Source organism: Oncorhynchus mykiss, chromosome 19 (assembly GCF_057628025.1).
Source record: "Oncorhynchus mykiss isolate SJ-2025 chromosome 19, ASM5762802v1, whole genome shotgun sequence".
In the NCBI taxonomy this organism is placed as follows: domain Eukaryota; kingdom Metazoa; phylum Chordata; class Actinopteri; order Salmoniformes; family Salmonidae; genus Oncorhynchus; species Oncorhynchus mykiss.
In genome coordinates, this window is record NC_143040.1 from 20,401,142 (window position 1) to 20,415,344 (window position 14,203).

Genomic DNA, 14,203 nt, shown 5'->3' on the forward strand with positions numbered 1-14,203 from the left:
CTGGCTGGGAGGAGAGGGGTAATATCAGGCTTAGACAGTCTTTGAAAGGTACTCTCCTGGCTGGGAGGAGAGGGGTAATATCAGGCTTAGACAGTCTTTGAAAGGTACTCTCCTGGCTCAGAGGAGAGGGGTAATATCAGGCTTAGACAGTCTTTGAAAGGTACTCTCCTGTCTGGGAGGAGAGAGGTAATATCAGGCTTAGACAGTCTTTGAAAGGTACTCTCCTGGCTGGGAGGAGAGGGGTAATATCAGGCTTAGACAGTCTTTGAAAGGTACTCTCCTGGCTCAGAGGAGAGGGGTAATATCAGGCTTAGACAGTCTTTGAAAGGTACTCTCCTGGCTGGGAGGAGAGGGGTAATATCAGGCTTAGACAGTCTTTGAAAGGTACTCTCCTGGCTGGGAGGAGAGGGGTAATATCAGGCTTAGACAGTCTTTGAAAGGTACTCTCCTGTCTGGTCAGATAGGGGTAATATCAGGCTTAGACAGTCTTTGAAAGGTACTCTCCTGTCTGGGAGGAGAGGGGTAATATCAGGCTTAGACAGTCTTTGAAAGGTACTCTCCTGGCTGGGAGGAGAGGGGTAATATCAGGCTTAGACAGTCTTTGAAAGGTACTCTCCTGGCTGGGAGGAGAGGGGTAATATCAGGCTTAGACAGTCTTTGAAAGGTACTCTCCTGGCTCAGAGGAGAGGGGTAATATCAGGCTTAGACAGTCTTTGAAAGGTACTCTCCTGGCTGGGAGGAGAGGGGTAATATCAGGCTTAGACAGTCTTTGAAAGGTACTCTCCTGGCTGGGAGGAGAGGGGTAATATCAGGCTTAGACAGTCTTTGAAAGGTACTCTCCTGTCTGGGAGGAGAGGGGTAATATCAGGCTTAGACAGTCTTTGAAAGGTACTCTCCTGGCTCAGAGGAGAGGGGTAATATCAGGCTTAGACAGTCTTTGAAAGGTACTCTCCTGGCTGGGAGGAGAGGGGTAATATCAGGCTTAGACAGTCTTTGAAAGGTACTCTCCTGTCTGGGAGGAGAGGGGTAATATCAGGCTTAGACAGTCTTTGAAAGGTACTCTCCTGGCTGGGAGGAGAGGGGTAATATCAGGCTTAGACAGTCTTTGAAAGGTACTCTCCTGGCTGGGAGGAGAGGGGTAATATCAGGCTTAGACAGTCTTTGAAAGGTACTCTCCTGGCTGGGAGGAGAGGGGTAATATCAGGCTTAGACAGTCTTTGAAAGGTACTCTCCTGGCTGGGAGGAGAGGGGTAATATCAGGCTTAGACAGTCTTTGAAAGGTACTCTCCTGGCTGGGAGGAGAGGGGTAATATCAGGCTTAGACAGTCTTTGAAAGGTACTCTCCTGTCTGGGAGGAGAGGGGTAATATCAGGCTTAGACAGTCTTTGAAAGGTACTCTCCTGTCTGGTCAGATAGGGGTAATATCAGGCTTAGACAGTCTTTGAAAGGTACTCTCCTGTCTGGGAGGAGAGGGGTAATATCAGGCTTAGACAGTCTTTGAAAGGTACTCTCCTGGCTGGGAGGAGAGGGGTAATATCAGGCTTAGACAGTCTTTGAAAGGTACTCTCCTGGCTGGGAGGAGAGGGGTAATATCAGGCTTAGACAGTCTTTGAAAGGTACTCTCCTGGCTGGGAGGAGAGGGGTAATATCAGGCTTAGACAGTCTTTGAAAGGTACTCTCCTGGCTCAGAGGAGAGGGGTAATATCAGGCTTAGACAGTCTTTGAAAGGTACTCTCCTGGCTCAGAGGAGAGGGGTAATATCAGGCTTAGACAGTCTTTGAAAGGTACTCTCCTGGCTGGGAGGAGAGGGGTAATATCAGGCTTAGACAGTCTTTGAAAGGTACTCTCCTGGCTCAGAGGAGAGGGGTAATATCAGGCTTAGACAGTCTTTGAAAGGTACTCTCCTGGCTGGGAGGAGAGGGGTAATATCAGGCTTAGACAGTCTTTGAAAGGTACTCTCCTGTCTGGGAGGAGAGGGGTAATATCAGGCTTAGACAGTCTTTGAAAGGTACTCTCCTGTCTGGGAGGAGAGGGGTAATATCAGGCTTAGACAGTCTTTGAAAGGTACTCTCCTGGCTCAGAGGAGAGGGGTAATATCAGGCTTAGACAGTCTTTGAAAGGTACTCTCCTGTCTGGGAGGAGAGGGGTAATATCAGGCTTAGACAGTCTTTGAAAGGTACTCTCCTGGCTGGGAGGAGAGGGGTAATATCAGGCTTAGACAGTCTTTGAAAGGTACTCTCCTGGCTCAGAGGAGAGGGGTAATATCAGGCTTAGACAGTCTTTGAAAGGTACTCTCCTGTCTGGGAGGAGAGGGGTAATATCAGGATTAGACAGTCTTTGAAAGGTACTCTCCTGGCTGGGAGGAGAGGGGTAATATCAGGCTTAGACAGTCTTTGAAAGGTACTCTCCTGTCTGGGAGGAGAGGGGTAATATCAGGCTTAGACAGTCTTTGAAAGGTACTCTCCTGTCTGGGAGGAGAGGGGTAATATCAGGCTTAGACAGTCTTTGAAAGGTACTCTCCTGGCTGGGAGGAGAGGGGTAATATCAGGCTTAGACAGTCTTTGAAAGGTACTCTCCTGGCTCAGAGGAGAGGGGTAATATCAGGCTTAGACAGTCTTTGAAAGGTACTCTCCTGGCTGGGAGGAGAGGGGTAATATCAGGCTTAGACAGTCTTTGAAAGGTACTCTCCTGTCTGGTCAGAGAGGGGTAATATCAGGCTTAGACAGTCTTTGAAAGGTACTCTCCTGTCTGGTCAGAGAGGGGTAATATCAGGCTTAGACAGTCTTTGAAAGGTACTCTCCTGGCTGGGAGGAGAGGGGTAATATCAGGCTTAGACAGTCTTTGAAAGGTACTCTCCTGGCTGGGAGGAGAGGGGTAATATCAGGCTTAGACAGTCTTTGAAAGGTACTCTCCTGGCTGGGAGGAGAGGGGTAATATCAGGCTTAGACAGTCTTTGAAAGGTACTCTCCTGGCTCAGAGGAGAGGGGTAATATCAGGCTTAGACAGTCTTTGAAAGGTACTCTCCTGGCTCAGAGGAGAGGGGTAATATCAGGCTTAGACAGTCTTTGAAAGGTACTCTCCTGTCTGGGAGGAGAGGGGTAATATCAGGCTTAGACAGTCTTTGAAAGGTACTCTCCTGGCTGGGAGGAGAGGGGTAATATCAGGCTTAGACAGTCTTTGAAAGGTACTCTCCTGTCTGGTCAGAGAGGGGTAATATCAGGCTTAGACAGTCTTTGAAAGGTACTCTCCTGGCTGGGAGGAGAGGGGTAATATCAGGCTTAGACAGTCTTTGAAAGGTACTCTCCTGTCTGGGAGGAGAGGGGTAATATCAGGCTTAGACAGTCTTTGAAAGGTACTCTCCTGTCTGGGAGGAGAGGGGTAATATCAGGCTTAGACAGTCTTTGAAAGGTACTCTCCTGGCTCAGAGGAGAGGGGTAATATCAGGCTTAGACAGTCTTTGAAAGGTACTCTCCTGGCTGGGAGGAGAGGGGTAATATCAGGCTTAGACAGTCTTTGAAAGGTACTCTCCTGTCTGGTCAGAGAGGGGTAATATCAGGCTTAGACAGTCTTTGGAAGGTACTCTCCTGGCTGGGAGGAGAGGGGTAATATCAGGCTTAGACAGTCTTTGAAAGGTACTCTCCTGTCTGGTCAGAGAGGGGTAATATCAGGCTTAGACAGTCTTTGGAAGGTACTCTCCTGGCTGGGAGGAGAGGGGTAATATCAGGCTTAGACAGTCTTTGAAAGGTACTCTCCTGGCTGGGAGGAGAGGGGTAATATCAGGCTTAGACAGTCTTTGAAAGGTACTCTCCTGTCTGGGAGGAGAGGGGTAATATCAGGATTAGACAGTCTTTGAAAGGTACTCTCCTGGCTGGGAGGAGAGGGGTAATATCAGGCTTAGACAGTCTTTGAAAGGTACTCTCCTGGCTGGGAGGAGAGGGGTAATATCAGGCTTAGACAGTCTTTGAAAGGTACTCTCCTGGCTGGGAGGAGAGGGGTAATATCAGGCTTAGACAGTCTTTGAAAGGTACTCTCCTGGCTCAGAGGAGAGGGGTAATATCAGGCTTAGACAGTCTTTGAAAGGTACTCTCCTGGCTCAGAGGAGAGGGGTAATATCAGGCTTAGACAGTCTTTGAAAGGTACTCTCCTGTCTGGGAGGAGAGGGGTAATATCAGGCTTAGACAGTCTTTGAAAGGTACTCTCCTGGCTGGGAGGAGAGGGGTAATATCAGGCTTAGACAGTCTTTGAAAGGTACTCTCCTGGCTCAGAGGAGAGGGGTAATATCAGGCTTAGACAGTCTTTGAAAGGTACTCTCCTGGCTGGGAGGAGAGGGGTAATATCAGGCTTAGACAGTCTTTGAAAGGTACTCTCCTGTCTGGGAGGAGAGGGGTAATATCAGGCTTAGACAGTCTTTGAAAGGTACTCTCCTGTCTGGGAGGAGAGGGGTAATATCAGGCTTAGACAGTCTTTGAAAGGTACTCTCCTGGCTCAGAGGAGAGGGGTAATATCAGGCTTAGACAGTCTTTGAAAGGTACTCTCCTGGCTGGGAGGAGAGGGGTAATATCAGGCTTAGACAGTCTTTGAAAGGTACTCTCCTGTCTGGTCAGAGAGGGGTAATATCAGGCTTAGACAGTCTTTGGAAGGTACTCTCCTGGCTGGGAGGAGAGGGGTAATATCAGGCTTAGACAGTCTTTGAAAGGTACTCTCCTGGCTCAGAGGAGAGGGGTAATATCAGGCTTAGACAGTCTTTGAAAGGTACTCTCCTGGCTGGGAGGAGAGGGGTAATATCAGGCTTAGACAGTCTTTGAAAGGTACTCTCCTGTCTGGGAGGAGAGGGGTAATATCAGGCTTAGACAGTCTTTGAAAGGTACTCTCCTGGCTGGGAGGAGAGGGATAATATCAGGCTTAGACAGTCTTTGAAAGGTACTCTCCTGGCTCGGAGGAGAGGGGTAATATCAGGCTTAGACAGTCTTTGAAAGGTACTCTCCTGGCTGGGAGGAGAGGGGTAATATCAGGCTTAGACAGTCTTTGAAAGGTACTCTCCTGGCTGGGAGGAGAGGGGTAATATCAGGCTTAGACAGTCTTTGAAAGGTACTCTCCTGGCTGGGAGGAGAGGGGTAATATCAGGCTTAGACAGTCTTTGGAAGGTACTCTCCTGGCTGGGAGGAGAGGGGTAATATCAGGCTTAGACAGTCTTTGAAAGGTACTCTCCTGGCTGGGAGAAGAGGGGTAATATCAGGCTTAGACAGTCTTTGAAAGGTACTCTCCTGGCTCAGAGGAGAGGGGTAATATCAGGATTAGACAGTCTTTGAAAGGTACTCTCCTGGCTGGGAGGAGAGGGGTAATATCAGGCTTAGACAGTCTTTGAAAGGTACTCTCCTGTCTGGGAGGAGAGGGGTAATATCAGGCTTAGACAGTCTTTGAAAGGTACTCTCCTGTCTGGGAGGAGAGGGGTAATATCAGGCTTAGACAGTCTGAAAGGTACTCTCCTGGCTGGGAGGAGAGGGGTAATATCAGGCTTAGACAGTCTTTGAAAGGTACTCTCCTGGCTGGGAGGAGAGGGGTAATATCAGGCTTAGACAGTCTTTGAAAGGTACTCTCCTGGCTGGGAGGAGAGGGGTAATATCAGGCTTAGACAGTCTTTGAAAGGTACTCTCCTGGCTGGGAGGAGAGGGGTAATATCAGGCTTAGACAGTCTTTGAAAGGTACTCTCCTGTCTGGGAGGAGAGGGGTAATATCAGGCTTAGACAGTCTGAAAGGTACTCTCCTGGCTGGGAGGAGAGGGGTAATATCAGGCTTAGACAGTCTTTGAAAGGTACTCTCCTGGCTGGGAGGAGAGGGGTAATATCAGGCTTAGACAGTCTTTGAAAGGTACTCTCCTGGCTGGGAGGAGTAAAAACAGTAACACCAACCGGCACTTCATTCTTGTGGCACCCTGCTGATGTGAGCTATGCAGCTAGAGGGGGACCCTTCCTGACAGGAAGAGGGGCCTAGTGGCCAGGGGGACCTCCTAAAATTGAGTGGATTTTAATTTGGCACCAGGCTGTTTTACTGTGAGTCTGCTCAGGCTCGGGGGGGGGGGGTGCAAAACGGCGAGCGTAAATTGGGATTATTTATTATTTATACGTGAACATAATCCTGTTTCAAATAAAGGATTTTTTTACCTGACATGCAGAGTGGAGACTGACAGGCACTATTAATAGTGTTATCTTACCTTCCAGGTTCCAAACTCATAAGGGTTCGGAATGTACTTGCCTCGTTCTCATATCAGTGTCTGTGCTTGTCAGCTTGTGTGATTTCACATGGTGAAATGTAGAAACAAAATTCTACTGCCTTACACAGCATTTATATTTGAGTCATTTAGCAGACACTTATCCAGAGGAATTTACAAGAGCAATTAGCATTAAGAGCCTTGGTCATGGGCACATCAGCACATCTTTCACCTGGTCGGCTCTGGGATTTAAACCAACAACCTTTCGGTTACTGGCCCAACGCTATTAACCCTCTCGGCTACCTGCCGCTCTAGCAGTGACCTCTACGCCGACACAGTCTTGCACAAAAGCCTAAACATAACTTAATTTGTACATGAGTACAGTCGTACATATGCAATCATGTTACCAATAATTGTACACTCCTGCCCACCCTCCTCCCCCACCACCTTCTCTCAATGTACAGGATGGTAGTTGACTCCTCCCTCCACACCTCTCTATGTACAGGATGGTAGTTGACTCCTCCCTCCACACCTCTCTATGTACAGGATGGTAGTTGACTCCTCCCTCCACACCTCTCTATGTACAGGATGGTAGTTGACTCCCCCACCTCTCTATGTACAGGATGGTAGTTGACTCCTCCCTCCACACCTCTCTATGTACAGGATGGTAGTTGACTCCTCCCTCCACACCTCTCTATGTACAGGATGGTAGTTGACTCCTCCCTCCACACCTCTCTATGTACAGGATGGTAGTTGACTCCCCCACCTCTCTATGTACAGGATGGTAGTTGACTCCTCCCTCCACACCTCTCTATGTACAGGATGGTAGTTGACTCCTCCCTCCACACCTCTCTATGTACAGGATGGTAGTTGACTCCTCCCTCCACACCTCTCTATGTACAGGATGGTAGTTGACTCCTCCCTCCACACCTCTCTATGTACAGGATGGTAGTTGACTCCTCCCTCCACACCTCTATGTACAGGATGGTAGTTGACTCCTCCCTCCACACCTCTCTATGTACAGGATGGTAGTTGACTCCTCCCTCCACACCTCTCTATGTACAGGATGGTAGTTGACTCCTCCCTCCACACCTCTCTATGTACAGGATGGTAGTTGACTCCTCCCTCCACACCTCTCTATGTACAGGATGGTAGTTGACTCCTCCCTCCACACCTCTCTATGTACAGGATGGTAGTTGACTCCTCCCTCCACACCTCTCTATGTACAGGATGGTAGTTGACTCCTCCCTCCACACCTCTCTATGTACAGGATGGTAGTTGACTCCCCCACCTCTCTATGTACAGGATGGTAGTTGACTCCTCCCTCCACACCTCTCTATGTACAGGATGGTAGTTGACTCCTCCCTCCACACCTCTCTATGTACAGGATGGTAGTTGACTCCCCCACCTCTCTATGTACAGGATGGTAGTTGACTCCTCCCTCCACACCTCTCTATGTACAGGATGGTAGTTGACTCCTCCCTCCACACCTCTCTATGTACAGGAGGGATGTAGTGATAAGTGCTGTAAGGTTGGATGTCCTGACAGACTGCTCAGACAATAACCAGTGACCTACAGGACACAGACAGCGCTGCTGGCTGATTTATCTGACAGATGCCTCTCTGATAGTGGACTGTCCTGTATCCAATGAGATGATTTATCAGAGTGGAGAATGGAGGAGAGAGGAGACTAGCTTAGCACATGTATGCTCACAGACACACACGCAGACACACACGCAGACACACACGCAGACACACACGCAGACACACACGCAGACAGACCTTTAACTGAGTCAGCATTATCTACTTATCAGTGTTGTGGATGGAAAACTTTTTAAGTGATGCACCTTTGAAGGCTGTAGATCCGACATGGTGACAGAGAGAAGCTAGGCCACTGTTCGTTGTCATGGAGAGAGCCTGTCACGGCGAATTAAGGCCGTTGTCGGTGAGGAGAGAGGCCTTGCGGAGAGAGCGCTGTGCTCGGACTGACGGAGTCTCAGAGATGATAGTCACGTAATACCCAACAAGTCTCAGCTTTGAAGGATCCATCGCAAGCAATCACCTGAGAGGAACAGGATGTCTTGATACTCCGCTTGGGGAGCTGGATCAGAGCCATCCATCTTCCATCCCTCCTTTTAGTCCAAAGGATTCGACTTAACAATGAACGTGGATGCAGTTCCTCATCAACCCAAAGTTAGATTGTCATCCCAATGAAAATAACATTTCTGTCCGACTTACTAAAAAGCCCAGGGATGCCAGAAAACCAAGGAGTTAATTGAAACATTTAACAGCCAAATGAAATGCCTTCTTTAATCAACAACCTTGTAAACAACAACTGGACCTACGGTACAGGATACTACATCTACACGACTACACGTCATCCTAGAGAGAGAAATGCTGGATCTATCACTAGGTAGAGTTCAAGCCATGTGTATGAAACCACACCACCACGCCATTATTCCATCACTTTGTATATGCTGATCAATACAACCACAAGAGACCAAGCAATGAAGCAACAACGTCTCTGACATGAATGTCTCTGATCTCAGATCCAAATGGATCTTTAATTGGGTAGAGGAGTAGCGTTCTTAACAGACGGGGTCCTATCAAACAGTGGTTTAGTACCCCCTCCTCAATGCCAGGCTGAAGTGGCCCTGTGTTGTATGTCTCATACGAGGCGTGATTAAAAACTCCTCTGTGGCCCCTAGCCTCTCGACCTCTGACCCCGGTCCCACTCCATCTCAACCTCTCAGGAAATTAATAAAACATTTCAGACATGATAGCTATCGCATCGTGCCATCATGGATGAGAAGGATGAAGTGAGAGGAGGAGGGTGGGGAAGAGAGAAGAGAGACAAATCGATCAAAATCATCTCAATCTCCTCCCATCGCAGACCAATGCTTGGGGCTCGCAGACCAACGCTAGGGTCTACATTCTCAAGATGGCCGCCGATTGAAGCACTTCCTGTGGGGTTCAAGAGCATTTCCTGTGCCAGAGGGCCCTTCAGCTGGGCTACATAACATCATCAATCACTCCCTGCCTTTCTTTCCTTGTTTCTCTCACTTTCCCAGTCAGAGAGAGAGAGGGGAAACAGAGGTGCACGCAAATCACGGGAAAAATGTAATTATCGCCACAACACAAGTCTGGCTGGAAGATGGAATTTAACCCAGGGAAGAAAAACAGATCTTGTTCTTTCTCTGAGCCCCGGTCCCTCTCTCTCTCTCTGAGCCCCGGTCCCTTTCTCTCTCTCTCTCTCTCTCTCTCTCTCTGAGCCCCGTCCCTCTCTCTCTCTGAGCCCCGGTCCCTCTCTCTCTCTGAGCCCCGGTCCCTCTCTCTCTCTGAGCCCCGGTCCCTCTCTCTCCTCATCAAGGTAGATCATATCACCATACTCCCCAACACCCCCCTCCCGTCTACACAACAACACAATTACATTTGCTTCAGCTGTGAGAGAATTTGGTTGGATGATTTACTGAAGCAATCAACGCCATCTTGGACCGTTCCCTTTTCCCATAGAGAGAGAAAGTCATAATGCTTCAGAGAGAAAGAGAGAGAGAGACCAGTGGGACTGGGGGCCAGGGGCCCTCTTTCTCTCGGTCGGCAATCACCAGATTCTGCCTTTGATTATATTAGCATTAAACAACACCCTGACAGATATGACAAATAGGGGCATTAGAGCATGTCATTTATTCTCCACTCCCTCCCTCTCTCCAGGACCGCTAGGGTTCACTTCCCCTCCCTGACGTCCCCGCGCCCGGCTAGCCCACATCCACACTGCCCCGGTGACACCAGAACGGATGTGTAATCTCTCTAGATTACCTCTCTTTTGGAGAACAAGTGAAGTGAATAATGGGAAGTAAATGGGATGGAGGGGAGGAAAAGGGGAGGATGAGGAAAAGGGGAGGAGGAGGAAAAAGGCGGTGTTTCTTTTTAAAATAAAACAGATTAAAAAAGCGCAGTGCGGTCTGAGAGAGAGGTGCCATTAATCAATTGTGTTTTCTGTTTTTTTGTGGTGTTTTAAATAGGAAACCCCTCTTCTGCTAACAAACCAGGCCCAGCAGGGAAACAGTTAATATCCTGCATCTTTGGTGGTGTGTGTGTGTCTCTGCACTGTGGGGGTGTGTGTGTGTCTCTGCACTGTGGGGGTGTGTGTGTGTCTCTGCACTGTGGGGGTGTGAGTGCATTTGGTTGGGTACTTGTCTGTATAGGAGCAGCATATGTGTTCTTACAAGCCTATAAGGAAATAGTATGTTTGTGATTATGTACGAGGTGTGTCTCTCATCCATGTGTAACACACTGTGTGTGGGTGTTTGTATGTGTGTGTAACACACTGTGTGTGGGGGTGTTTGTATGTGTGTGTAACACACTGTGTGTGGGGGTGTTTGTATGTGTGTGGATGGGTGTTTGTGTATTTCTGTGTACTTGTGTGTATGTGTTTACAGATGTGTGTGTGTGAGCATGCGTGTGTGGGCTTACCTGTGTGTGTGTGTGTGTGTGTGTGTGTGTGTGTGTGTGTGTGTGTGCGTGCGTGCGTGCGTGTGCCTGCCTGAGTGTGTGTGTGGTGTATTAATACATGTAAATGTCCAGTCAGGACCAGCAGACCATGGCCTCTCCCTGATCCCTGCTCCCCACTATTAGCTGTGTGATCTATCTCCAGTTTATTGACACCCAGCCCATTGATTCTACTGCTGCACCACACCTGCTATGATTCCTTCATCTGTATTCATGAATCCTCCATCAGCGCCGCACTAAATACACTTGGACACAGAACACAACCAAACAGAAGGGGAGGCAGCTAACCGGAATCAATGCAAAGCAGCATTTCCCCTCCTCATCAGGTTGGCCCCAGCCACAGAGGAACGCTGAGGGCCACCAGGGCCGACGCTAAGGGTCAAAGGTGGACGGACAGGTCGGGAACCCTTGACCTTAAGGCCAATATCAGCGGTCATTAAAGATGCCTTCTCTCTCGTTTGGAGAAAGGGAGCGAGAGATTTGGGTGACTGTGGAATGGCCTGAGGGGAGGTGAGGAGGAGAGATAGGAAGACATGGTTCCTCCATTTCTCCATCCTGGAGTTACTGCACTCAAGGTGAGGACGATAGGGACGATAACTCAGATGGGGTGAAGAGGAGGGAGAGAGAGGGAGGGAAGGAAAGAGGTGGAGGTAAAGAGACAAAGATGGAAGACTTGCCTGAGAACAGAGCAGCATGACCAGCTCTACCACCGAACTGCTGGACTTCATACACATCAGACCTGGAGAAAGAGAGAGGAGGGGAGAGAGACAGGGAGAGAGAGGACGTGGAGAGAGAGAGGACGTGGAGAGAGAGAGGACGTGGAGAGAGAGGACGTGGAGAGAGAGGGAGAGAGAGAGGACGTGGAGAGAGATGGAGAGAGAGAGGACGTGAAGAGAGAGGGAGAGAGAGAGAGAGAGAGAGAGAGAGAGAGAGAGAGAGAGAGAGAGAGAAAGTGAGAGAGAGGGGGGGATAGAGAGACAAGGAGAGTGAAAGTTTAAACTAAAATACAAGCTCACTGCCATGACAACCATTTTGGCTGCCTTCTTCAGTGAAAATGTAGACGTGTGTAGTAGTGTGTGCACGCTCAAATGAACCCACACACAAACACAATCTGACCAGAAGTACCTAATCCGACGACATCTGCGTGGGGACAGAGTAGTATTGATGTGGCCTAATGAGTGGACATGATGTTACTGTAAACTAATACATATTGGGCCTTGTATTACAGGCTGAGACGTGGTTCAGCATATGTCTCATTGATCCTATAGTGGTGGAAGGTCTGAGGGGATGAGGGGGGCAGGGGGTGGGGGCAGTGGAGTGGCCAGGGGTCATTTCATATGCAGAGAGGAAAAGGGACCTCTGCATTCTCAGTTACTCTGGTCTGTGCACGCCAAAGCACACACGTATGTATGGATACACACACATAATCCCCCCACACTCCCAGACACACCCACCCACACACACAAATCCCTAACCCCCCCATCCCCCCTGCAGCTATCAATCAACTTTCCATCTTGTTTGGTGGCAGTAGACATCCCAAACACTCCCGTTAGTGGGCTGACCCCTGACCCAGGCCTCTAGGACCCGCCCCTCCCCTCCCTGTACCGCAGCACAGCTACAATCAGTTAGTAAAAACTGATCCACTCTACTGAGGCCTTTACCAGCCTTGATGTCATTACCAAAGGGCCTGTGTTAGTGCTGTTTAGATGAAGAAGCGTGTGAAATGGCCCGTAATTCTGCAGTGTGTATACTAGTGTGGCTGTGTCTGAGGGTGGGATGGTAAGTTTAGCCCTCAGATCATTGACAGTCAGGTCGGAAATCTAGAGAAACCTTTTATTGAGATAAGTGGTCCATAGAAAAGACGAGTTTGATATCATTATAATGTTGTGTGTGTGTGTGTGTGTGTGTGTGTGTGTATAAGGACTTTGTGACATCTACTGAAGTAAAGAGGGCTTTATAAATGCATTTGATTTGTGTGGGAATCCATGTGGTCCACGATGCTCTCTAGACGGGTACTTACTGGTGCCCTCGATGAGGAGCTCCTGTCCGTGACTACCCAGCAGGGTGCGAGAGAGGAAGGGGGCAAAGTCCACAAAGATCTCTCTCAGTAGGGGGGCAGCCTTATCCAGAGCATGCTCCAGCCTCTCTGAGATACTGAGGGGAAGACAGTCATATTCAAACACATGCACGTTACACGTTTACATCAATACGTCAGCGCCCGGCAAATATGTAGAATAGAATATTCAAATGCATAGAGGTGACTTTATAACTGAAATTGATCCACAAAGCAGCAGCTAAAACCACTACAGAATCCACAATATTGTCTTACATCACAACACAAATAGACAAAGAGAGAAAAATTAAGAATGTGTGTCTGTGTGCGTGTGTGAGAGAGAGAGAACTCTCGTGTTCAGGTGGTGTATGTAGTGACGTATCACCTCATACTGGGGGCTGTGTCCCGGGTCATTGGGGACAGCGTGGGGACAGATGGCAGGTTGGCGCTGGCTGATCCTGGTAGAAACCAGAGAGCCTCATTATTAGTCTGGGAGCAAGACAGGACAGTAGACACACATGAACAGAAGAGCACACACACACACACCTCCCTCATCCACCTCAATGCATTTCTACATAAAGAAAGGAGTGGAGTATAAATGTGGTTTCTGGAGATAATCCAGTGGTTCATTATTAGCATCATTATTAGCATCAGTATCATTATCAGTATCATTATTAGCATCAGTATCATTATCAGTATCATTATTAGTATCGGCATCATTATTAGTATCATTATCGTTATCAGTATCATTATTGGCATCATTATCAGTAGGATTATTAGTATCATTATTAGCATCATTATTAGTATCAGTATCACTACTAGTATCAGTATCGTTATGAGTATCATTATTAGTATAAGTATCATTATTAGTATCAGTATCATTATTAGTATCATTATTAGTATCATTATTAGCATTAGTATCATTATTAGTATCATTATTAGTGTCAGTATCATTATTAGCATCGGTATCATTATTAGTATCATTATTACTATCGGTATCTTTATTAGTATCATTATTAGCATCATTATCAGTATCATTATTAGTATCAGTATCATTATTAGCATCAGTATCATTATTAGTATCATTATTAGCATCAGTATCATTATTAGTATCATGATTAGTATCAGTATCATTATTAGTATCGGTCTCATTATTAGAATCATTATTAGCATCAGTATCATAATTAGCATCAGTAACAGCATTATTAGCATCAGTAACAGCATTATTAGCATCAGTAACAGCATTATTAGCATCAGTAACAGCATGATTAGCATCAGTATCAGCATGATTAGCATCAGTATCAGCATGATTTGCATCAGTATCATTATTAGTATCATTATTAGTATCAGTATTAATATCATTATTAGTATCAGTATCATTATTAGTATCAGTATGATTACTAGTATCAGTATCGTTATGAGTATCATTATTAG

General features: G+C 47.6%; 1 protein-coding gene across 10 annotated transcripts in view; it reads right to left on the bottom strand.

Annotated features, from left to right (window-relative positions):
* Positions 1 to 14,203, bottom strand: part of LOC110497375 (lipopolysaccharide-responsive and beige-like anchor protein) — a 319,123-nt gene that overhangs the window by 199,278 nt on the left and 105,642 nt on the right. For all 10 annotated transcript variants that reach the window (XM_090210434.1, XM_090210433.1, XM_036954299.2 and 7 more), the window contains exons 32-34: positions 13,155 to 13,227; positions 12,737 to 12,870; positions 11,394 to 11,455 (exon numbers count right to left, since the gene is read on the bottom strand). In XM_090210434.1, coding sequence (XP_090066560.1) covers positions 11,394 to 11,455; positions 12,737 to 12,870; positions 13,155 to 13,227 — 269 coding nt within the window. The remainder of the gene's footprint in view (positions 1 to 11,393; positions 11,456 to 12,736; positions 12,871 to 13,154; positions 13,228 to 14,203) is intronic.